Raw genomic sequence first — 26452 nt, 5'->3', positions numbered from 1 at the left:
GTCTCCCCTTGGCTCGCATGCGCACGGTCACACCATATACCACATCCCCCCTTCTGTAGGGTGTTCGAACCGGACGTCATGTTCCCGGCTTGTCTAACACTAATACTAAACATGCACATGCTTATGTTCAACAGTCACACTTATTATTTACAATACACTTGATTTAAATACACGCACACACTTTTGGTCCTTTTAACTATACGTACACAATGACTAGTATTTTGGGGAAAATATCGCAGCGGCCTTTAGTGATTGCACCCGCTGGTGCAGTTGCATATATTTCGCGGCGGTTTAACTAGGCGCCCTGAACGAGTTACATATTGGTGGTGCGCGTTTGACTTTTCTTGATGTGCCCTGGTATTGGCCTCTATTTTCCCTCCTACTGCGGTCGCGTTTTCTGTAGGACTTGGTGCGGTGGCCTCATTTTCCTTCTGCCTCGCGCTCTCTTCCGTTTCCGCAACGATTGTGCGTTGCTGGTCTCTTCCGTTTTCTTCTGCTTGGCTACCTTCTCCAGCTTCTGTTTCGACGATGGTTGCGTTCTCTCGGCCTCTGTTGTCATCTTTCATCTCCTTCCCCTCTTCCCGTGATATTTGTTGGGAGTCTTCTGGTAGATCTATATCTAGGTCTTCTTGTTGCTGAATTGGTATGTTCGTGACTCCTATGAGGTGTGATCTATTTCTCCTGTAGACATTATTGTCTGCTGCTATTATGTACGTTCTGGGTTCCGGTCCCTTGTTCACGACTACGCCATATTTCTTTGCGTTCGTGATCCATACTTGTTTGCCGATCCCAAGTGGGGAGACTGACCGCGCTCTGTGGCGAATGTTGAAATCTGCCGCGTATTTTGCTTTTTCCACCTCTCTTTTGCGTTTATATGATTGCAGGTATGACCATGTCGGTATGTACAGGCTTTTATTTGCTGGTACGTTGGACCTTGGTGTTCTGCCCATTATAAGCTCTGATGGTGACAATCCGCAGCTTAGTTTCGCTGTGCGGTAGCTCAGCAATCCTAGATTTGGGTCTTCGCATTTCGTTAAAATTTTCTTGGCTATTTTGACGGCTGCTTCTGCTTGACCGTTTGATTGGGGGTATAGCGGACTGCTGGTGATGTGCTGAAATCCATATTTCTCAGCAAAGTCTTTAAATTTGTTACCCCGGAAGCATGGTCCGTTATCGGTTCTTAGAATTTCCGGAATTCCCCATCTTGCCATGAAAGTTCTTAGTTTTGCTATGGCTTCTTCCGCTGTCTCGGATTTCATGTTGGCTACTTCCAGGTATCTTGACCAATAGTCCACTGCGACTATGTAAGTTCTTCCCGCTACTTTACACAAGTCCGCCCCGATCATCTGCCACGGATATTCTGGTGTCTCAGACGGTTTTAATTTTTCGGTTGGTGGAGTCCTGTGCTCAATGCAAATATTGCAATTGCTTATCTTGTCTTCAATGTGAGAGTTTATTCCAGGCCACCAAACCGTCTCCTTTGCTCGACTTTTGCATTTCGTTATGCCCAGGTGTCCTACGTGTATTTGGTCGAGGATTTCTGACCTGTAGTCTCTCGGTATGAACACTCTGTTGCCTCGCATTAGTAGATCGTTCAGTATCGCCATTTGACCTTCAAACTGGTGAAATGATCGGTCTTCTGGGGTCATACGTTTTTTCGTGGGCCAGCCTTTGACGATGTATTCCCTCACTCTTTTCGTTTGTGGATCGGAGACTTGTGCTTCGCGAATCCTTTGTAGACGAGCGTCGGAAAATGGTAAAGTTTCTCCTATGTGTTGCGCAAACGCTTCGACTTCATCGATTAAAAGCGCGTCGCTGCCGGGATCGGTCGATTCTATCGGCGCTCTAGAAAGCATATCGGCAATGATCATTTTCTTTCCAGGAATGTATTCGACGTTATAAGAGTATTGCATGAGGCGCATTCTAAACCTTTGTAGCCGTGCAGACAAATCCGATAGTGGCTTTGTTCCCAACAGTTGGACCAACGGCTTGTGGTCTGTGCGCAGACTAAAATGTTTGCCTAGCAAGTACATTTGAAATTTCTCACAGGCCCATGTAGCCGCTAGTGCCTCTCTCTCTATCTGTGCGTATCTGGATTCCGTTTCGGACATTTTTCGTGATGCATAGGAGACGGGTTTCCAAGTGCCATCTTTTTGCTCTTGTTCCAGTACGGCTCCAAGACCGAATGACGATGCGTCGGCTGCTACTCTTGTGTTGCTGTTAGGAGAAAAGTGAGATAATACCGGTGCTGAAGTTAATGCGATTTTTATGGCTTCTAGTGCCGCCTGTTGCCTTTCTGTCCAACAAAATTCATATTTTGTAGATAAAAGTTGCGATATGGGGCTTGCTATGTTAGCCAATTCTGGTAAAAATTTTGCATTTACTTGCAATGTGCCGAGCAGTTGTCTCACGCCGCTGACATTCTTTGGTGCTGGCATCTCGAGTACGGCTTTGACTTTGTCTTCATCGATTCCCACGCCTTCTTTGGAGATCGTGTAACCTAAGAATTTCACTTTTTTCTTTCCAAAGACACATTTCTCCTTGTTCAGTCTTAACCCTCTTTGTTTCAAGCGCTCTAATACTTGGGCCAAACGCTGGTCATGCTCTGCCTTGGTTTTCCCGAAGATTAGCATGTCGTCCGCTAAGTTGACCACGCCTTCTAGGCCTTCTAGTGTTTCCATCATCTCTCTTTGGAAGCGTTCTGTGGCTGACGTGATGCCCATCGGAAGCCTTTGAAAAGCGTAGCGTCCAAATGGCGTTATAAAAGTCGTTAATAACTGAGAGTTTGTGTCTAAAGGAATGTGATAAAATCCTGATGCTGCATCGAGCTTTGAGAAGTATTCCGCCTCTGCTTCAATTAGAGCCAGGGATTCGGATATCTCAGGTAGAATCATGCGTTCTGATTGTACTGATTTATTGAGAATAGTATAATCGACGCATATTCGAACGCTGTTGTTTTTCTTGGGTACGACGACCATAGGCGCACACCAGTTTGTTGCCACACTGACCTTTCTTATGATGCTTTCATTCTCTAATTTGTCGAGATGCTTTTTAACTGCGTCGCGTAGATGTAACGGTACCCGTCGTGCTGCCGCTATTGCGAAAGGTACAGCGTTTTCTTTAATTTTAATGTGGTACGTTTTGCCTAAGTTTCCTATGCCTTCGAACAAAGTAGGAAATTGCTCTGCTATCGACGCAACATTTGCCCAGGATAGCATGCCCAATGTTTCCAACGCGTCGCGGCCCAATAAATTCTCGCGCAATTTCTTTGCCACGTAAATTTTTTCGAGAGATTTGCGATTCCGATACCGGAGATCTGCGTCAAACGTTCCTACAATTTGGATTTTATCGCCCGAGGCTGATATAAGTGATTTTGGTGCGTCTACGAGTGTTGTTTTGTTTAATTTTTTGAGATCGTCCCATCTTATCACCGTAACGTCCGCGCCGCAATCTAATTTAAAATCTAGATTTGTGTCGTTAACATTAACGATCGCGCGCCACGGTTTTTTGGGTTTTGACGTGTCGATCGATCCCATAAAAAAATTGTCTTCCTCATCTGGTGCCGTTTCTACGCTCGCAATCTTTGGGTTTTGTCTATTGTTTACTTTAGATAAGCATCTAGTGGACCAATGTCCTATTTTGCCGCATTTTTTACAAGTGTCGTTTCTCGAAGGGCACGACGCAAACGCGTGGCGAGGAATGAGGCCGCATTTTCTACATGATTTGGTGTCATTTTTGTAGTCAGCTGTCCTAACGTGGGGATTTGGTCGCTGCATATGGGGTTTCTGTTTTGGTATGGCACCTCTGCTGTGGTAGATGGCGCTAACCTCTTCCGGTTCCGTTACGCTTTGAGTTGGCGCATTGGCTGGAGCTGGTGCGCTTGCCCGAATTACGGCTTGTTGTTTACGGAGTGATTCTGCCAACCTAACGCGTTTGATTACCTCGTCTACGTTGTCATCTGGCCTTGTTTGCAATTGGATCGACAACCGACTATCTGCCAAACCCGCGATAATTCGCAATTTGATCATCTCCCCTTCTAATTGAGCCCACTCGCACGTTTGGGCCATAGCGGTTAGATCGCTTATAAATATATCGCAGGGTTCATCAGAACCTTGCACCCTTTGAAGAAATTTGACCCTTTCGTAGACTAAATTTTTCCTTTCGCCGAAATATGCGTCGAATCTTTCTAAAACGATAGCGAAGTTTTTTTGATCTTCCGTCGAAAGGTGAAATGACTTTAGAATTTTCTCCGCTTTAGTACCCAGATGCCCGATGAAATAATCGACCGTTTGCTCACTGGAGCAGCTGACTAACATGGTGCGTTTGTAGCGATAGAAGCTGCATTTCCATTCAGCCCATTCTTCCGCTTTATAAGAAAAAGTCGGTGGGGGCGGGACCGATGGATTAGGTACAGCTACCGTTGCCGCGTTATTCGTTGTCGCGGCAGATAACGTCATTTGTTGCCGCTGTAGTTCCAGTAGCTGCGTAAGTATTTGTTGTTGACGTGCAAAATGTTCTGCATTAATGTCCTTATGCGAGGGGTCATTGTGTGTAGCGTTATCGTTCGTCATTTTGTTATGATTAGATTGGGCGTATTATAAAACTTTTGCCGTATAAATGCCGATTGTTGCGAGAAAATGAAAGAAGTTATTACTTACAGTTTCTCCACATATTCCTTGCGTATTTACACTCACTTTGTTTTATAATCGCTATCGTTTCGCTTTTGTTTCGCGTGTGTAAGTTCGTCACCGATTAAAAAAACGCACTAGTTTTTGTATCGCGTGTACGTACCTTTACCGATACCCGAAACAAAAAACCAATCTCACCGTTGTCACCATGTAGCGTTGTCGCTTACCTTGTTTACCCCGCGCGCGCGTCACTCGAAGTCCCTCGTCGTGGCTCTTCTCGAGCTGTCTCCCCTTGGCTCGCATGCGCACGGTCACACCATATACCACACCTACCTTCATTTTTACAAGGAATTATTTGTAGCATAATGGATTACCGGAAGCCCCAATTCGAAGATTATTGTTAGGTATATAACCTATAAGTTTCAGCCTTTTACGAGGAGAAACATGTTTCGTACAACAGATGTGGTATTTGTGTCGAAATTGTCCCATGGAACTAAGCAATAACATTGTAAACTCGTTGACACTAAAGGCCGATTCAGAGTTTCGTAACGGTAAGCGGTAAGAGGTAACGATAAGAAATAAGAAAAATAAACATTTAAATTATAATGGTGTCATTCAGAGTTTTTCCGTAAGATGCAAGACGTAAAGTAGTAAGAAGTAAGAAATGGATTATGTCATTTCATACCTTATCTCTTACGGAATCATGTTTTGTTTATTAAGATGAGAATGTATTCGACCGTTAAAACATTTGTGTTGAAGATGTATTAACACTAGAAGCGCTATGATTATGTACCGTTACGGAACTCTGAATCGGCCTTAAATGTGCCTTTTTTGTAAATCGAAATCACATTTAACGGCTTCGTGTGATAGTTCGATTAGTATTAACGCGAAAAAAGACATACTTAAAAGTAAAAAACTTTGTTTTAGATGTCTTAAACCTAACCATAAGTCTATGTTTTGTAAAACTAGAAACATTTCTTGCAATAAATGTAAGCGATGTCATGTGTCCACCATGTGTGAAAATCATAAATTTTCCGATTTTAACGAGAAAAAGGATCTTTCGAATAACCCTTCGAATAGTTCGAATAAACCTAACAATGGGTCTGTATCTCTAATAGCGGGTGGCATTGTTAACAATATTTATTGAAAAACTGCATGTGCGTTCCGAACAGCTCCACCTCGTGTCTAATCGTATTCTTTATGTGCTCGTATAATAATATACTATTGTGTAATTTACTCACACATAAAAAATTTCACTAGCTAAATAAAATGTCACTACACTGTTTACAAATTGTTGCGTTATATTTAAACTGGAATCGATTGTCTTACGTGTTACGTCCCTTTTAACAAACGTGCTTTGTACCTACTCATTTGTCCATTAGTTAATCCTGGTAACTGCATGCATTACAGCTTGACGACATTGTTACGACGTATGTATGCTAGTTCACGCGAATAACTTACTGAAAGATGAGGACTCCTATTCTAAAGCTTCACATTCAATATTCGAAATATATCTAATGAAATTAATAAACGTAAGATGTCTTGTTCGCTTATGTTATGTTGTAATTAGTGCAGGCGTAATTATAACAACATTTCTTCGACTTTCATAATTCCCTAACACACCTCAAATTATTACTATTGTTACATCAAAATAATAATAACCACCTTTAGTTATGAAACGGGGTCTTCCATTCTACGTTTTATATTCACAATTTAACAGATAACAGTAGTACACTGACTTTAGACAATTACTGTAACAATAGGTTGTAATAACGGGCGATCAAAAATGAGTGGCGGTCGAGTCGCCTTTGGAAGTTGAATTTCCCATGTAATCAAAAATGACTCGACAGCTACTCATTTTTGATCGCATTGTATATCTATTATTTATTTATGAACAATAGGTAGAATTAGAGGCCTCTACCGGTGCGCATAATAACAAAACCCCGATTATCCGTCGACTGACGTCGCCTGAATATTAAACCACTCGATTTTACAAATGTATACGTGGTTCATAGTATATATAGATGTCACAGATTGTAGTTATTCTGTGATATGGTTTACAAACAGAATTTAATTATATAAGTCGGAAAGCAAATTTTTAATTTTTTCATGTTATCATTAGTCACAATCACAATCAGCGCAAAATTAAATAATCCGACTCCAACCTCATTTAGGCCGTTGGGAAGTTTAGGTACGTCAAAAATTGAGAAAGCTCACAAAAGCAAATTGCAATCCGAGAAATACAATATTCGGTAATAGTTTTAACAGTTACGACTAATCGCAACACGTTTAGTGTCAAATCGTTTAGCAAATTTTAATTCAGGTAATTCATTAATTTCCACTTAATATTTCGTTTATTGTCACTAAGGTTCTTGTTCAGATAGTTTTTACACAGCAAATTTGAAAAAACAATATTGAAGCATAAAATATACTCCCACAATGAAGGTTTCAGGCAAAATTAAATTTCTGTCAAGAAGTTCTAAACGTATATAAGTGATTGAAAAGATATTTTCAATAAGTACTTTTATAAAATGTAATAACTTTCAGGATACTTCGAGATGACAAGTACCAAAATATTGTCAAAGTTTGCTAATATCTGAAACTCTTGTTTGCGGATATAGATATCAAATTATTCCTTTATTATAGCTACTTTTTTGTTATTTACGTGTAGGTCAGAAGACGAAACCTCGAGGCGCTTAGTACTTAGAAATAAAAACTGATTCTGTTTTTTGTGGACAGCATTTCTTTTTCAATTTTCTGTAAAGGTGAAGAAAACAATTCCTACACCTACACATGTGTAGTACTTAAAAGCAGGGTTAATTAAACTAAATTATGTTCGTAGAAATTAAAAACTAAGTTACGAAATTAGATAAAGCTAAAACTTTGTCAATCCTTGTGTTAGACCCAGAATGAAATTTTACTCTATGCTGAGATCTCTCTATTCTCTATTCTCTATATTCTAATTTGTGATGAAGTGTAAAAAAAAGAATGGCGGGAGAGTTACAAAATGGTAAAACACGAATTCCTGATCGAGCTACCCCATTGTGAGGTATACCAACCAATTTCATCATGTCGGAGTTACAAAAAGTGCAGCACAGTGTAGGGTTACTGTGAGTGCGAGAGAGAATATTAAAAATGGTTGCTTGAAACCGACGACTTGGATGTTTTTCATAAAAATGCTAATTTCCCATGTGTCAATAGTTTTTTTATTCCCCTTCATATATGTTGGGCCAAGTTTGAAAACGGACGAACTAAAAATGTACTCTTTTCGCTTTAACGTCGAGTATTAAACGAGACGGTTATGCTTTCTCCCAACCCAATCGTCCGATCGCACGCTCGATCGCTCGATAGCTTCATGTCCATTGATTTAAAAGAGAACGGCTGCGTAGTGTTAATAAATTCCATTCAATTAAACAAAGAAGCAGGGCTATATTTTTTAAACTAATCTCATGTTTGACTGGTATTATAGGAAGACGTGTAAAAAAAACCTTAGGACGGTTTGAAGTTTTTAACACCGACCATTCACCCTGTAGAATTTCAATCATTCTTGTGTAGCATCAAGTATGTATTGTTGATTTTGGAAGACTATGAAATTCAAGTCAACGGAGTCATAGGTACAGTGCTCAAAAGAAAAGCAGTCAAACGCCAACATGTTAAAGAATCTTGAATATCTTGAAAACCTTTGATACTGGGTATAGGGAAATGTTGTATGACGTAGATTTTCATGTAGATTTAGAAAATGCAATAAAATACAGGGTGTTGTATTTAAAATAAGAAAGTTGCCATCCACATCCGGTAAAACAGGAGTCCGGAAGAGAAACAATCGTGATTATATTTTGTTTCGACTATGCCAGTATGCAAATGTTCAGATTTAAATTATCAGTGAGAGCCTGCATACTTGGTTTTCGTGAAACAGCCAGTATATATAATAATGAGCACATAGGATTCAGTTTTATCCAACTGCTGATTAATTTTTTTTTTCATGAATATGTCTGCATGTAAAATAAGAACAGTGCACAATTCCTACAGAAACAAAGGAGAGCAAAACCGAAGATATTATCTATCGACTCTTGATTCTAAAAACCATAAAGTGCGAAAAAAGCGTTGATGTTTCCGAGATTGCGATCCTACCTAAAAGTTTTAGCTAGCTACGAATAGTGAGGTAATAACACAGTTGAATACTAAGTTTGGACATATGCTCTGAGATTGTGGTTTTGACGTTTAACTTGTTACAAAGACGTACTTTTACACAACTGTACTTGTATGTAGAATTGTAGAAAATATGTTTTGTGTTTTCACGGATTTTCTCATATTAATTATATTAAAAGCTCCTATGAGCAAATTATTTCCCATCTTTGCCTATGTTTTTGGCTATACTTTGCACTCTTAAGCGAAATAGGAAAGATATGCAAAATCATTTTAAATACAATTTGTTTTGTACACATACATACATTGAATTTAATTCCACAATAAACGTCTAGTCTAAATTGTGATTACAAGATTTAAAAATCAATTTGTATTCTATAATAGACTTCCTGCAGATGATTCGTATTACCATCTATAAAAATATTGCCACATTATATAGTGTTCATAGAGGAGTGATCGCATTTTTATTACCACTGTTTTCTAGTAACTCGTACAACGTGCTCAGTACCCTATTCTATAAAAAGTGGTCTTTAAGCTTTTTGACGTTTTCTTATATCCGTTGCTTCGATTGACGTCCAAAATTGGATTATTCACAAAACACAGTCCCAAAACAAACGCTTTGTTAGTTACTAAGTAGTTGAATTCAAAGTAAAAAACGGTCCTCTGTTATAAGTTTAGGCGGATATCCGCTTTAATAACCTGCCTTTGTAGAATATTTATGAGTGATTGAGAGCGTTATTGACAATTTTGATCAAACCTTCAAACGGAAAACCATGTTTGCAAGATGGATTCTCAACGATAACAAAATAAACTTCCTTTTCACAGTCGAAAATGACCCAATTACGTTAATAATGAGAAGTTCCAAGCGTGTTTTTCTCCAATTATGTTTATTTATCTACCATAACCTAATTTGGCATCATGCGCGCATGCATATCAATCAAGAATCACTTCAATGTGAAGTAGTTGCTTTTCCATTTACTCGAAAAGCGCATCAAAGGTAATCCAGATTGAGCACTCATTGCACACCCACTTATTGCAAGCCTGCTTTAGGTACTTGACCGACACATTAGCCAATTACCTAATCCTTACTGTTATACATATAAGTAATGCTTGGGAAAATACAAGACCTGCTCTCAGATTTCAAAAACTAATGAAAAAAACTGAAGACTGTGATATCAAATACAATATTAAAAAAATACCTACAGTAAATTGTTTACGCATCCTGTATTTATGACAATTATGACTTCAAATTAACAAATTGAATTCATCTTCTGGCCTTAAATGAAATTTTGTATGTAGACACCTCGAACAAAAGTAAAACTAATGCCGAATCGAAATAGTATACCGTATTAAGATACAAGTGTATAATCAAGTCTTTAAAGCACGCGAAACGAGTTTAAGAGCACGATGCGCAGCGGAGTGCCTTTAACATTGCAAGTGCTTTAAAGACCAATTATACACGTGTATCTTATAGTATTTTTTTATTATACCTGCAGTATAATCTAAAAATAGGAAATACAATGAAGTCATATTGACGTTATACTCGAATACATGTCTAATTAAGTGGGCTGGGTGTACGTAATTTCACGATTGCCATGGAAATGTCACTTGACGTTTGCTTATAAAAATCATCCTCTTTGTGAATAAAACGATTTCCGATGAAAAAGATAATACACCGTCCATTAACTAGGTTGTTGTAAAATCTAAACAAATCTACTGGTCGGTGTAAAATCCAAATCCAGTAAAGCCTATTATAAAGGATATGAAAAGCTGTTTCCATGGATGAATAGGAAGTTACTTCGAATAAAGTCTTAAATGCATCGATAATGCTGGCATATATGAAGGAAATGTCAAAGTTATTTAAATCTTCTATCTTTTGGTGCATTCATTCAAAACTTCAAACAATGCTGCGATTAAAAAGTGGAACAGATTTGGAAGTATACCCTAAATTAGGGGCGTTTGTGAAAGCTTCAACCAAAGGATAGGTACAAACGGAATAAAAAACCGCATGATAAGGTACCAATGGTTTAAGTATTGAAATGGATAGTGCATAAGATAGCAAAATAATAACCGCTCGTCTGCCGCTGGTAAGTGGTCACCCGTAAGCCCTATTATAAAATGAATTTTGAAAAAATAGACTCACAAACTCGTTATTAGTACCAAGTTGAAATATGTGTTAAAACATGCGGTAACATCATTAGTAAACAAAACCAAATTGGCAGACGCGTTAGTTGGTAGCATTTTTGAGGCAGACGCAATCCGAGACGTCGAAAATCACTCAGAATCGCGTGATCGAGTACCGGTTTAAAAGTTGTGTTAAAATGTGTTGTGCTTAATCGATACCTGAAGTGAAAATTTGAAAAGACGGTAGCACCTTCATAGCAGACGCAGTTAAATATTTTCATGCCATCTCGTTTCGGCGCGTATACTGGTACGCGGTAGAGTGAGACGCTTGCGGTGTGGCGATCTAATACGCATAGCTCACAACAACAGTGATGTCGTCCAAGAGTCAATCGAAAATTGTGCGATTAATGAAATAATTCCTAGGGAAGAATTTTTCGCCAATCTCTTCTTTATATCATTATAAAGTACGATAAAAATGTCTTCCCAAATTTTGACCCGGAAATATGTTATTTTTTTATATTAATCCCAAAAAAACGGGTTTTATTTATAATTTTTCAATATAAGACAGAAACTAGTAGGCACTTTTACATAAAAAATATCGCTATAAGAAACTGAAATGTATGTATGTTGGCTAATACATTGGTTGACGTAAGTCGAAGAGGTCAATAGGTTGTATGTGCACTGTTTATTATAACAAAGGAACATGTGTGGCATACCTATGCGGACATAAATTTTTGTAAATTTCAATTAAATCAACTGGACCTTGGACAATATTGATTGATAATAATTGTAAATATTCAGTATTCAATATTCAATATCGTTCATCAATTCTGCATCCTCCAGGTACACCCAGAATTAGTACCGCTTGTAATAAAACATAAGAAAGGTATTTCAAGGATGATACAAATTCTTACCTTCATGCGTACGTACTGTACTGTGAGAGGATTAAATACACAGATTTATTATATCACGCACCTTCTCCTAGACTGAGATCTTCTAGATGATAGTTGTAGTACTCTAAATTTAATGTTCGTCATCTGCCAGTTCTTTTATTGGAAGTAGCACAAAGATAAGGTAAATTAAAGACATCATCGAGTTATTTATTATAGGTATAAGTATTCCTTAATTCACAATTTGTAAATGAACTCTTTCATTTAAAATCCTCACAATGATTTTACAATAAATGCGGCATATAGAAGAGACAATTAGAAAGCGTACGAGCGTTACAGAATAGTCAAATGGCATTTTATACCAACACGGAAAACTTTATGCTCAAAAATATTGTTCGAATGTATGCGCATTAGTCAGAACCAATTTGAATAACTCATCATCTGAACAAACAGGCAACAAACACTATGGTCAAATTGCTTCTAACCTCGATCAGGGTTGCATCGAAGCACAGACTCGAGGTCTTACGTGGTTTCTAAAGTCTACCACAGAATCGAGGTTCAGGTGATTCTGAATAAAAATACTAAGCGAGTCGTTTGCATTGTTACGAACTGCCCTTCATCTAAGTCAAAGCGACACACAACACACTCGCATATAAGCAAAGGCAGCCTGTTACAACAGGATGTTACGCGTTCTAAATTATCCTGGGATGGGGACATGGGTGCCTGAAACGAAGTTAGGTTTCTTTAGACGTAGACCATGGTGCCAAGTTTTCTGACACTTAGTTAGGTATCGCCTTGCACATTGCGATCTCCAGACTTATCACCAATACGCCATAGAATACAGTGGTTTTTTTCTGGATTTACTCTACTCAGCCTTACTAACATTAAATGCTGTTCAACAGGCAATTTGGTTGCCTGGGAACATACCTCAAGAAGACAATACTTCAATCGAATCTTGCACCTGAACGTCCACATCAACATTGAAAACAATTTAAGACCTAATCACTGGGGTTACCAACTTTTTAAAATTATTACTCATAAACGGAACAATTTACGTTTACTAATTTGCAACGAGCGATTCCTTAGTTGGTGTTGCATTTTCAATGTCACAGAGTAGAGTATAGGTCAGGGTCGTCTTTGCATAACAAAACTTTGCTCCTTTATTTACTTAGAAAAATAAGATTATTTAATCACTTCGTGATATTAAGGTTTTTTATCAACTACGTATCATCATAGGTTTTATTAGTGTCATATCATATAAAAATAGAAATAAAATCTCATGACTCAGCTGCTACAATAATACAAAAACTAACCTATTCAATGATAACAATGAGCACGAATTTAATCGGAAGTTCCAAATACGTCGCCAGTGACCTTCAAACTTGGATCTTATGAAAATGGGTTTCACAGTCTTGTAGGCGTTTTATATGATGAATGAGTTAGTGATATCTAGGGCAGAGGGCCTGCAAAGAAAGGTCTGGTTTCGATGGGTCGAATCGGACGCACAAATATTGGAACAACGTCATTTACACCAAATCTTGGCCTCAAGTCATGATAATAATCTCGAAAAGCAGAATTAACTGGTAGTTGTTCCATCAATCTTTGAACATTTTCTGCAGGGATTCTGTTTTGTTGCACTTGAGAGTTTTGGTGCGATACACCTTGAGGATTTCTTTGTCTTTCAATGTGTTCAGCATTAAGATACCAATAAGGGATGTTTTGCCTAGGCCATTCCTTTATTCTATGAACCAAATCTGCATCACCACGGGCATCAACAGGTATTTTTTCCGTCGTACCATCTACTTCCCCTAAACGAGAGTTCAAAATTGCAGCAGTTGTTTCTTCGTTGTCATTCCGAAATCTACTAGCCAATTTGGGGTAGGTAGGTTCCGCAATGTAACCCGGCCGTTGTGCCATTGTTATGGAAACTAGCGTCGCCACAATAACTACAATCTGGAATTAAATGATTAGACATAAAATTACATTAATTCACAATCCCAACTCACCATTTTATTTAAATCGTGCGACCGTAAAAATATAGGTACCTAATTCAGATTTGAGCACGTCTAAGTTCACGAACGAATATGAGGAAAACTCGTTGTTTCATATTTATGTATGAGAACCTCCTCCGTTTGTTGTGGTAAACAGGAAACCGTCATGTTTGGGTAAAACCCAAGTGTAAATCGAGAGGATATCGGCAATAACCACATTCTATTACTTTTATCAGTAACGATTCATGACTTTAAATATAAATTTACACTTTTGCACCAGTCACTGTATTGAGAATTATTACACATCTTTACTGCGTCTAAGTAATCCTACGAAAATGGGGATCTTGAACTCGCGTCAATGGAAAAAACAATTTGCTATACTGACAGATGGGGAATGAAATGACAAGAAAAAATGAGCTGTGATAAAATTAGGTCGCTGTCCCTTACACAAATCTTTTGGAAAACACTCCGTTATTACGCTGTCGTAATAATTCGAGAATCATTATCAGTAATTTTCTATTCATATACTTACAGACAGGGTCCGTGAAGTTGGAGTGTCGACTTGAAATGGATCCAATAATTTTGTGCTCATTTTGTGCTAATGTGTGCTGCTAATTTAAAAAAGTGTACGAAACTCGTATTTAATGGCTAATAAGGCACTCATATTCCTTACGAAACTCGCCAAGGCTCGTTTCGTAGTTCTCATACTCTTGTCTTATTAATAGCCATCATTAAATGCTCATTGTATAATATACTGTTAAATCGTTTTACTAAAATGGCAATATGTTTGTTGGGGAAATTGTTCGAATGAAACAAATCCTATTATGTGAGGATCTTGTCCGTCCGTTTGTCCATCTGTTACCGTCTAACTCGAGAACGAAAAGAGACAGCGATGTCAAACCTTCGCCAATGGATGTCTACAAGTTCAACGATCAGTGCTATTGAATATGAGCCGGATTAGAAATCGTGTTTCCGAATGCGAGCTTGGTGTTAAAAATCCCTCTACTGAAAATCGTATGCGACTCGTCGTATCTTGTTTTGCTTGTTACGTTGACTTTGAGCAAACGTAACAAAACGACCGCGAAATAAGCACACCAGTGAGCTCAGGCAAAGTAGAGATGGGTCGGGGTGAATGATGGGGTTCTGTACACTAGCAAAAATGAAGGATAGTCTCCATTTAATCTCTACTAACTCTCAAAAGAGAAAGGAGAATACTCACATAAGGGGAAACAAGGCAGACTAGGATACCCTTGTTCTGGTCTTGATAAGCTAAAGACAATTGACAGGGATAGAACATAAACAAGAATCGGTGTCACAGTCGAGGGTAATTTAATAAATGATCTCACAATATGGACACTGTCCTTTGGTCACAATTCATTCGATATACTCATATGTGATACAACTCTAGCAAAAATAAAAAAGTTTCTCGCGTGGTGAATTTTACTCTGCGCGGATAATTAATGCGCGATTTTATAGGGCCTGTTACAACTGCACTAATACCAGGTTAGTTATGTTATATTAGTTATTATATACTTTTTAAGATGCCGAAAGAATTGTAAAGATGTCGTTCATAGACAAAGAAATATGATGATGTAAAGATAGAAGAACAAGGATTTACTATCAGCGATTTATCTTCAAAGACTTAAAATACTGATTTTTGTAATTTCGTGATCAAAGGCGCTTTCTTTCGGCTACTTCGCAATCATGATTACAAGATCGTGATTCGTAGGATCGCGTTTTACGAAAGAACGCGCGAATTTATATCAAAGTTTGGTTAAGTTTACAGAGTACACATTTGAATTCGAATTACGTATTTTTTTTTTTGGATTATGAAAATAATTTAAGTACAAGTGGAAATACTTGCACGATAATGCTCCTTTTCAGTTACAAATATCGACTAACCTAACATTTGTGCAAAAATATCATTGCATTTATAGGTTAGGAATCCGTGATCATAAAACTTTTATGTTCATTTTGTTCAGGATTTTAGCAATCATGATCATAAGATCACACTTCGAAAGAACGTGATTTGACAATTCAAACGCGTTTGGATCACCGAAAGAAAGCGCCTCAAATACTTATATTTAGTTGTCGTTTTCAGTTTTAAAAAAGCCGTCATTTAGCCACAACTGTCACATTTTGACACATTGCCGAACATTGGCGTACTGGTACATTAGTCTCACACTACCTACACGACTCTCAATAATTTCCTGAACTCATCAGGTAAATCCTATACTACAACCGTAGTTAATACTCAATATGAAATATGAATCAATAATAATGACTTTACAGTAGCAAAAGCAAACTGTTAACTCGAGCACGGATGGTCCGTACAAATCGGTGTATAAACGCCATGAACGTGACGTTAACTCAAGAAAAACTACTTTAAGATGCACAAATAATCCAATACCGGATAAATATAAAAAATCGGTGTCGACCGTTTAAATCTTCACTACAGTTTACGTAAGAAGAATATTCCGCACTGCGTAGTGCCCATTGCTAAATTGCAAGCGCGTAGTTGGCGCCAGACTCGAAACTCATTTTATTGTCGCGAGTAAAATTCGATCTTGACTCGCAGCTTTATATGAGAGACCTTGACCGCATTTCGTCTTCACTCCGCGGCAACAGCACATTCAGGCAGACGTTTGATTTTCGTGAATAATATTAATACGGGTTTTGTTTTGTAAGTGAAGTTCAATCAGCAAACAGAGTTACTTGCGTTCACCAAATTTTGGATATTACCTATGTGGCTTTAAATCATATAATCAAACGCTTAATTAAACATGTATTCGAGTATAACGTCATTTCATTGTATTTCCTATTTTTAAATTATACTGCAGGTATAATAAAAAATACTATAAGATACACGTGTATAATTGGTATTTGAAGCACTTGCAACGTTAAAGGCACTCCGCTTCGCGTCACCACCATTTTGCCTACCCCTAGAATCCACAACCATGTGCCTGTAACACAATCCGTACAAGTCCTCTACAACTGTTAGAATATATTCACACTTGTAACTTTTTCATAACACAACGCATTATGCATATATTTTACCCACGGTATACATATACAGAATTCAGTAGGACTTGTATTAGTTACAGGCAGATTACCTTGTAACTTGCAGACTTGTTACAATTGTATAGTTTGTGTTATAGGCCCCAGGTTAGTTAGAAAAAGCAGATTTGTAAAAGGATTTTGAACTACATCTTTATAATCTGTGCAATTAGTAATCAAAGTATATTATCGTAAGAAATCCAAAGAACCAGAATATAAAGGGGTTGTCAACCAAAATCACTTTAGTGTATGTAAAAGTCACTCTGCTGCTTTTACAGTAGAGGTTTCCCTATTCTAAATAATCATAAAAAGTTTGGCCTTGCAATCGAGGTTGGTATTTAAACCGATTAAATTTGTGTTGTTGCAATTCAAATCTGTTTCCTTTGAGCAATTTCTCGAAAAACTGTCAACCTAGGTACTATATTAGCATAGTTTGTGTTATATTATGGTATTAGTTAGACAGTTTTTCTCGTCTAATTGCTAGGCAACAGATTTTCATTACCTAAATAACCCAAGTTAACGTGGTAAAATACAAACATCTTGTGCAATTATAAGTGGGAAACCATATAAATCATTATAAAACTTCTGAACATTCTGAATTTAATTTAGACGTCAAAAATTGCAAGCTTATAGGTTCTCCCGTGGACTCCATGGAAACAATATTGTTCTCAATTCTGAACTTCATATACTTTTTTCAGTAGATAAAGTACCTACCCATCTTCGCTTCTGGAATTAAATAGAAGTTATGTCGTTGGTATGTCTGTAGTCTATACACAAAACTAAATTGCAACGTATTAGTTTAGATACTAATGCCACTAATAGAAAGAACAAAGCAGCTTCAAAAAGTATTGCAAGATATTACTCATGCCTACCGAATAAAACAAGTTCATTGTCCTGTTTGGTTGCTCAAATCCGAGCTCAAATCTTTGTATACTAAATTAAACCACGAACAGCTAAATATATCCAGGAGTTTAAGAGAACTCATCAGTCATTATTGCCTGCGGTTTGATAATAATCGATGATACTACATTCGTGGTTAATACTTAGTCATTACGTGACCACTTTTGAAATGAGTTATGAGAATGATTCCATTATGATTAACAACACGTATAACTCTCGCCAGGAAAGATTGCCGGTGACAGCACACCTTGTGTCGATTTACAATCTTTGTTTTTATTAAGATGCGAGCGACTTCTGGAATAGGATCGTGCTAATGTTGAACAAAAAGTCTTTTCGTTCAACATTGACACGATACTATCCCGGAAGTCTCTAGCACCTTTCGAAAAACAGAGATTGTAGATCGGGATCAAGTGTTCTGTGACCGGCAATCTTTCCTAGCGAGAGTTATACATTATCTAATTTGCATAATATGGACTATACAGGGTGTAACATTTAAGTGCGTCAAAAAAAGGTGCGGTAGTAGATGATTGCCCAGCGTGTTACATACCCTAAAAAGTGGTGCATTTCTTCTTTAATTTTATTCTCCACAACTTTGAAGAGGTTTTTAAATATGCCCTTTTTGATTTTATATCATTTTTTCTCAAGTTCTTGGTTCCAATTCAGTTCAACTATAAATTAGCAGTGGTCATAAAATGGTTCCTTGTGCTCTCGATGTTGATGATGCACTGCATGGTATTTCAAAGTTAACGGCCAATGTTTTCAACCCTATTTCTTGAAACATCATGAAGTCACTAAAAATTTGGCGATGGTATCAAAATCAATATTATTTATTTATAAATTAGGGTCAAACGTGTTGCATTTGGGAGCTTCCCTCTAAAAAGTGGTGAAATTCGCGTTTTTTGTGTAATTTTTTTCTCGGCAACCAGAAGAGCTACAAAAACTGGTGGCACGTCTTTGAATAGATTTGTTGGTATGTCCATTTAATTACTGTGATTCTAAAATTCCATCCCCCACCACGGTGGTGCGAAAAAATTCTGATCTCGACCTAAATTTTGTATGTGGGGGACAGGGCTGTTCATGAAAATCGACAATCTGAAATTAGTTTTTAAAAATTCGAAAAAAAAACGTACGCAATTGCGAGTATAGGCTGATCAACTAAAATGTCAAGAATTCAAGAAATGTAAGGAAATAATGTTGTTTCTATAGAGAATTTAGAATCTGCCTGCTAGTCGCCTGTCTCCCGAGCAGCTCTTACAAAATTGACTTTCTTTTTTGTTTTCGTGGATAGGTATACTGGATTAAGTATTTACGCATAGACACAGTTTTTTGCTTAAGTTTTAATGGTAGGTAGTGGGTTTGTTCTTTTGAAAAAAAAACAAATTGTTAGCACGTCACATGTTAAGAACTTGGATGGCACATTTTCGACGTTTGGAAACAAATTTCTTATCCTTTTGAAAATGATAATGCGAAGTGGTTCCTTGTCGATTACCTAAAATGTTTCTAGCGGAGCATTAGTTTACAGTAATTAGGTACTCTAACTCTAATTTTGTCTAAATATGATATCAGTTTAAGTGTTTTGAAAAATAAAACACTTATTACATCTGTACCAAAATAGGTAGATAGGTATAAATACGAACACAAGAAAATTTATGAATTTCAAAGGTCCTATAACTTTTTCTTCTAAATCGAACTACCACTATTTTGTTTCGCTGTTCGATAGTCTTTTGTGTTTTCTTGAATTTTTATAACGGGTACCCTGTGTCTAAACGCCGTAGTTTTTAGGTTAATATTTTTCACAAAAATACCTACCCATTAATTAATTACATGCTTATATGCACCGGAGTGAAATTGTTTCCAGATTATCGAGTTTTGACAATAAACGCTATTATTTATAAATTTATTGAATGATTGAATGAGGAACAATAATGAATGATTCCAAACAATCCTAAAAAACATCAGAATTGGTTCTTTTAAGCACCACAAAATGTTTTCTTAATTATCGTTCTTCTTTCAATAAATTTTAAAACAAATAGCGTTCATTTTCAAAACTCAATAACTTGGAAACAACTGAATGTACATTATGCTTCTTACAAATTCTGTTTAAAATTAGAAGAAGAATTGAAATATCAAAATAATATACAAGGGATAATAAATGCAATTTTGGTGTGTCACGCCTTTATGACCAACCCTGTATATTTAAAATTATTACTACCTAATAGATATGGAAAAACCCCAAAACTGTTGTATATAACTTTTTTTTATATCTTGTATATTTTCTTCGATAATGACCGGTTTCTGACTTATCATATCAGACTTACATACGTTACGTTTATTTTTGTTTAGTTAACTTTTGTATTTTTCAACAGATTGTTTTTGTCTTTAAATTAAATAAACTATATTTACTCAATTATTTATTAAAAATGTTACCTCTCCCTAAAAAACAGCTTTATTGTTTTTTTTTAATCTCTTGATGTAAGATAATTTATACGAGCGACTTAATGTAATTATTATTGAAAATGGCCAGGCTAGGTGTTGCAAGTTACCACCTTAGGGGGTTAACTTGCAACACCCTGTATTTCAAAAAATATGTATATTAAATATTGATTTAATTAAAATCGGATACTTCACCCTAATTTTGGTATAAATTTTGTAAAATTTGATAAAAAAATAAAAAAGGTACTAAGAAGATAATCTTGAAAGTATTGCAAGTATCCCCACTTGGCGGTGCATATATTATCGTGTGTTGTTGCCATGTATGATTCTTGTTTAAACTGTGGAGAAAGTACGATTCATCGCCGTGTAAGTTTTTATGTGCATCCAATTTAGCATTTGACCAGTTGGATTAACTAAATTAATCCGTAAATGTGTTTAATGTGTTTTTGGTAACAATTCCATTTATAAGATCTTTTTGTTAAGTTAATTTATTAAAAATACCATAAATACTCTGCATAAATGATACCTAACATGATACACGAATTAATCTATTATTACATATTTGTTAAATCAAGTTGAATGTTTCTAATTAGAATTACATTAGGTACAGAAAGATAAAAACAACAATTTTTTCGTAAGGAATAGACCACCACCACAGAAAACTAAAATTATTCTTCTGGTCCATTTATAGAGGTTGGTTGTTACAATCATACGACTGACATTTAAAGCAGTTACATTTATCGGAACCAGCACACGGATCGGTCCCGGGCACCAAGCGTGGAGTGCACTTTCTTACTTGGGTTCCAGTACAAGCTCCGTCGACTAGAAAAAAATGGGTGAACAGCAATATTAAAACATTCAATCGTACCTGTCTCTCGATAAGCAACACAATATTGAGTTGTTGTCTCAAGCGGATGTCCAGGGTCACATTCTTCTCCTTGAGTAGTAGATCCATTTCCACAGCCGTTTTCATCACCTCGGCAAGATAAGCAATGTAAACCAAAAACTAAAGAAATGATTACTCTTAAAAAGCATGGTAAAATTTTAGTGACATATACTTACCGCCATAATTAGCACATGCAGCCATGGCGAGGGTAAACAACAAAATTGCAAAATTCATTGTTCTGGCCTTGATTCAGCGAAAGCTCCAATCGACAATATGACTTTTTAAAGCTCCCTAATAAGTTTACCCGAGTGACTTTCAATTATTGGTTTGGTTTTAGAATTAATTGTCATGACGATACATTGAGTAAGAGATTCGCACACTATACACCTCCTCGTACAAATAAATATGCAAGAAGTTATATTTTCTTCCACGTGATGAATAATCAATTCAAAATAAATAAAGTTTCAGTCCTGAACGGGTTATAAATTAATATCGCGTCTGGCCTGAATCCATCGGAAGCGACAATCGAAAACAGAGCTTCTTAAGCTCCGTATAATGAGCTTACTGGAGCGACTCCTTCAATTTCTTTTTATTTGAGAATGAATGGCCATATTGTACTACGGAAAATAATGCTAAATATAAAAAAACTCAACCCTTTAGATATATGTTTCTGCTTTTCTACTGTTAATATTAAGAAGAAAAAAGGGAACTGTATAAAAGACGACCCAATTCTAGAAAGGAAACTACAGATTTGGGATTTAACCTCGATTATAATATCGATAAAGCCCCCAAAATCTGCTCATATATTTGAGAGATCTACTTTGGTGTCGTCCAAATACTCCGATTGGAAATAATTAAATTCAAACAATCTCTCGGAGTACGGTCCAGTTTTTTTTACCTTTCTCGATCAATCGTACACCGATTGGCTTTTCTCCTTGTAAGTATTTTTCTGACGTTTCGTGTTATGTTTTCGCCTCCCATTCTAGACCTTTTTTGTGTAGGTAGTGTAGCGTAAGCAGTTTCCGGTCGACAACCACCGACTCCAAGAAAAGAAGCAAGGTTCTGATCGTGACATCAAACACCAGCGAATGTATAGTGTATTATTATAAAAGGAAAGTTTTAATTACTAACTTAGTATGGTCATTGAATCATATTCAATGGTATGGTTTAAAAATACGAAGAGATGTGCAAAAATGGACCATCTTTGTTATTTTAGGTCTTGTTTATGAACTAGTGTTATTTTTCTCTAAGTAACGGGAAAGAGACCTACCTACTATATTGTTTATACAAACCTAAAATGGCCTTTCGTTTGTAGAAAATAATTGTTTAACTTTCGGTTCGAATTAGTTTTGGAAATTATGTTATATGAGCAGTCATATTATTACAGTGGTGCGATTATGACGTTCAGTTACAGTGGTGACTTGCAAATAAAATAAATGAATTTGATTATAAATGTTTAGTTTTCGTATTGCCATATCGGAAACATACGCTGTATGTCTTTCAAAAATAGATCCAGGATTTATGAGTTTATCATGTTTTATTGAAAATTTGTTTTCCAACGACTTCCTTAATTCATGCCGTAAAGTCTATTTTAGTCAACATTTTTATACTGTGGTTAGGTGTGAATTTTATCACCATGAGTAGTATTTTTATAATAAGGACATTTACTTAAAAGTTGTCAAACGGCTTTTTTTCATTGAAAAACCGTAAATCAAATTCATTCATACTTCACCTGTGTGATTGGCAACCGAAGTTAGTAGCCAAAGCTCCGGAAATTGCCCTTCAATTCTATGTTACATTTCATATACTGAGTGATTTTATTATTATTTAATAACTATTGTGTGATATCACATACTTACCATATATTTAATTCTTTCTCTTATAAGCGGTTATACCGAAATTACGAGTATATTACCTAGATAACTTGAGATGATGCACGCAGAATAAAAAACTGGCATTTAGGCAAGATATTATTAATTCCCTTTATTAATATCTTCCAGGTCCCGGGTGATTTTCAATACTTACTCCTGATGCCGCGTGGGGTTACTTCTCACCACAACTTTTTTTTTAGTTTTCCTGATTCTAAATTTTATTGAAAAGTATACTGTGAACGGATTATTGTTAGCTGGCAGTGTTTGATACAGAGCTCATTTAGACAGTTTAATAAAACACGAATATAAAAAATCTATTACCTACTAAAATGATCAGTAGTTACCAAAGGTAGTTACCTACATTTTATGTAGTACCCTAAATTTAACATGTACTTTCCATAGCGTCCTTGCACAATATTTTCCTACATTGTTGTATACCTAATGACTAATTCACCCATTTGATAGTGAATAGTATCATAAGATGTTTTATAAATAATAGGTATCAATTAAAATTTGTAATAGGTAATCGCCTTTTGGATAACTTCATTCAATTTGTAATAAAACACATTAGCGTATTTATAATATTAACACAAGTCTGCAAATATGTGAAACCCTAATGATTTGCTTCCTTCCAAAACAAAACACAAAATTAGATTTCACTTGTCCAGTTGATTTGATTGATTAATATCATTTGAGTTTGTATCTCCGTATTTGTTTTTCCATTTTAAACATCTGGTGGTTTGCCATAAAAAATTTTGTTATCGGACAAGATTTAATTAACGCACGTATTTTTATCGCCCAGCTTATGCATGTATTCAACAATGTTACATATACATAAGTATATGGCAAACGTATGCCAAGTTGGAAAAGCATTCAGTTTAGTGCACCCTCAGGCCTTATATCAAGGCTCTCTCGTTATCAAAGTTAAAAGTTTGTACCGTCTGAATAGCCACCGGCAATTCGTCATTTAATTCATCGAGTTCAGAAGCTGTCAGTGTTTAGGCGTGCGCCTTGTTTACCGAAATCCGAAAAATTTTAACATTTTCTTATATCATTTGTGGAACGCTTGCGTGCGGGGTAATTTGTCTAAACAAACTTTGCAAGCTTCTCTTTATTTCAGGAATTTTGTTCTTTTCATGCGTTTCTGAATAAAATGTTGTCATCGTCAATCAATTATTGGTTTGTCAACCATTGTCCCAAGTTAGTCCCTAGCCCAACTCATGGATTTTTTTTAAAAACATTCTATAATCTAAAAAAAGCGTCTAAACGCGGGCAACGGCATTTTTATTATTTATAAAACATGCAAAACTAACTAAAAATGTAATTAGAGTTACCTGTTTACTTTTTGTTGACTGCCTTGAGAAATATTATATTGGAATTGCCGAATCGATCCAGACTATAGTTGGACACATGAAACTTTGTTGCAGTTTTTTGAGAAAATCTATAAAACACAACAAGCATTTTGTGTTCCCAAATTTATCTGGTGAGTATGATACCACAGAGGATAAAGTTGTGAGAGTGCTAAAGCACGGGAGCATTATTAGAGGTCGCCATACACTTAATGGATTAGAAAATACAGATTGGTTACAATAAAGAACGTTAACTAACTATTTTTTTACAGAATACTTTTTTACTTTCTTTTGATCCTTATAACACAAATAATAAAAAAAACTATGATACCTACCATTATTTTTTATTTAAGTATTTTTGCATTGTGATAAACAATTAAATATTTGTAAAAAATCGGGTTTGTCATCCCTCTAAATAATTCTCTGAGCAAAAAATTTTAACTCAAGATGGGTCCTGGTGTATTATAGTTATTTTTCTGACATCCCAAGTAACCCCTGATTAGTTTAATATGTATTTTCGGTGTAAAACAGTTACTGTCCTATTCAACCCCAATGCGGGGAAACTTGGGACAGTAAATGTTTAATTTTTTTTTACAAATATTCGAATGTTCGAAGTTTATATTTCATTCTAATTGACGCTAGGGCCTGATGATGACTTAAAAGTCGAAATCGATAGCCCAGAGAAAATATAACAAATAATAGCACAAAATTTAAGTTTAAATCTCACTTAAGCATAGTTAATGTTAATTTATTGTTAAAGTTTCGTAAGTTTCTAATTATAAAAGCTTTTAAAGAATAAAGAATCATTTGTTATTTTTTGAATATGGTTATTAAAAGTTAATTTATTGTCAAACAGAACATCCAGATCGCTAATAGTTTCTTTAATACTAAGTGAATTTTTATTCATAGTGTTTTGAAAGTTCATAGGTTTAAATTTTTTGGTAAATGTAACCTGTGGCTACATTTAGATATATTAAAAAATAATAGATTTGCTTGACTCTTGAACAGAGTAACAATCAGAAATTGAGTTGATAGTTGTCCACATTTTAAAGTCATCCGCAAAAAATGCATATGCTGAACCCCGTACTACATCACCGAGGTCAGTAATAAATAATAAGAAAAATAGAGGGCCCAAAACAGCAATCTGAGGAACACCAGATGTTGCTTTATAATTTTTTGACATATTACCACTTGCCATCGGTTCGTAAGGTATGATTCTAATAGTTTTTGAAACCAAAGTATGGGAGTTTACCCAATCAAATTTGGTGATGGACTCTGTCAAATGATTTGACAACATCAGTAGGTATACAGGTTCTCTGCACGGCGATATTGTCATATTAACGATATTGTCATGAATCATGATCATGCAGAGAACGGTTTTTATTTTTTTAAACGAAAACCGTGCATCGGATTGAAAAAACAAAGCAATCAAATTTGCTTAGAAATGATTGGTAATGTCAAGAATAATTTTTAATTTCAGAGAAATCAGTGGAGTACCATCAATATCTGCCAAAATCGGCATGTGAAATTCCGTACGAATGCCATTGATGAAAATTAAACAAATGTGGATACATAGTAGTACATACATGCCAAATTTCATTAAAATTAAGTGGTATTACAAATATTAATAATAAAGAATTTATTTTTGAAAACTTTACCACCCTGTATCTCAAATGTTAAGGCGTTTAGGACATAGGTTCATATGAAGTTTTCTTTTTAAAATGGACCCAAAAATCGACCCCTTAAATATTAACATTCAGTTATGAAACACCCTGTTATTAAGTCAATTTGTTTATTTCCGTCCAACGCATTCGCTAGGTCTTGAGTAAAACTGATTAAATTTTACAGGTCGACCTCCGTGGGAAGAATCCATGTTGCTCTTTTATAATTTATACCTTAATATGGGGAAATATTTTAGTTGGATTACACATGTCAATTTTGTAGGGAATTAGAAATAGTAATAATTTGATACTTCCACAGAGACGACTTGTAAAATCTCATAAAGTGGTGTTGCTGTTTAACTTCATAATAAGACACATAATAACTCTCCCTTAAAATGCATTTAAAAATTAATTAAACAAGTTTATTATTATGTTCAAGGATCTGAAAAGTAACATCGGAAACTGTTTGAGGTGAATTTTAATTTTTAATTTTAATTAAATTCTCGGAAATGTAAT

At 35.9% G+C, this 26452-nt stretch overlaps 1 protein-coding gene and 1 long non-coding RNA gene across 2 annotated transcripts; both read right to left on the bottom strand.

The window, feature by feature from the left end:
- Positions 1-245: 245 nt before the first annotated feature.
- On the bottom strand, positions 246-4571 carry LOC116180053 (uncharacterized protein K02A2.6-like). Its single transcript, XM_031499881.1, has one exon. The coding sequence runs from the start codon at positions 4569-4571 to the stop codon at positions 246-248; it is 4326 nt and encodes a 1441-aa protein (XP_031355741.1).
- Positions 4572-13623: 9052 nt separating this feature from the next.
- Positions 13624-13978, bottom strand: LOC116180527. The gene is made up of 2 exons (XR_004147142.1): positions 13795-13978; positions 13624-13741 (listed from the first exon to the last, which is right to left on the bottom strand). It is a non-coding gene; the product is annotated as an uncharacterized LOC116180527 (long non-coding RNA).
- Between the last annotated feature and the right edge of the window lie 12474 nt (positions 13979-26452).

Source organism: Photinus pyralis, unplaced genomic scaffold (assembly GCF_008802855.1).
Source record: "Photinus pyralis isolate 1611_PpyrPB1 unplaced genomic scaffold, Ppyr1.3 Ppyr1.4_LG9, whole genome shotgun sequence".
Lineage (NCBI taxonomy): Eukaryota > Metazoa > Arthropoda > Insecta > Coleoptera > Lampyridae > Photinus > Photinus pyralis.
The sequence above is the reverse complement of the archived record's forward strand: the minus strand, read 5'-3'. Positions and strand labels throughout refer to the sequence as shown.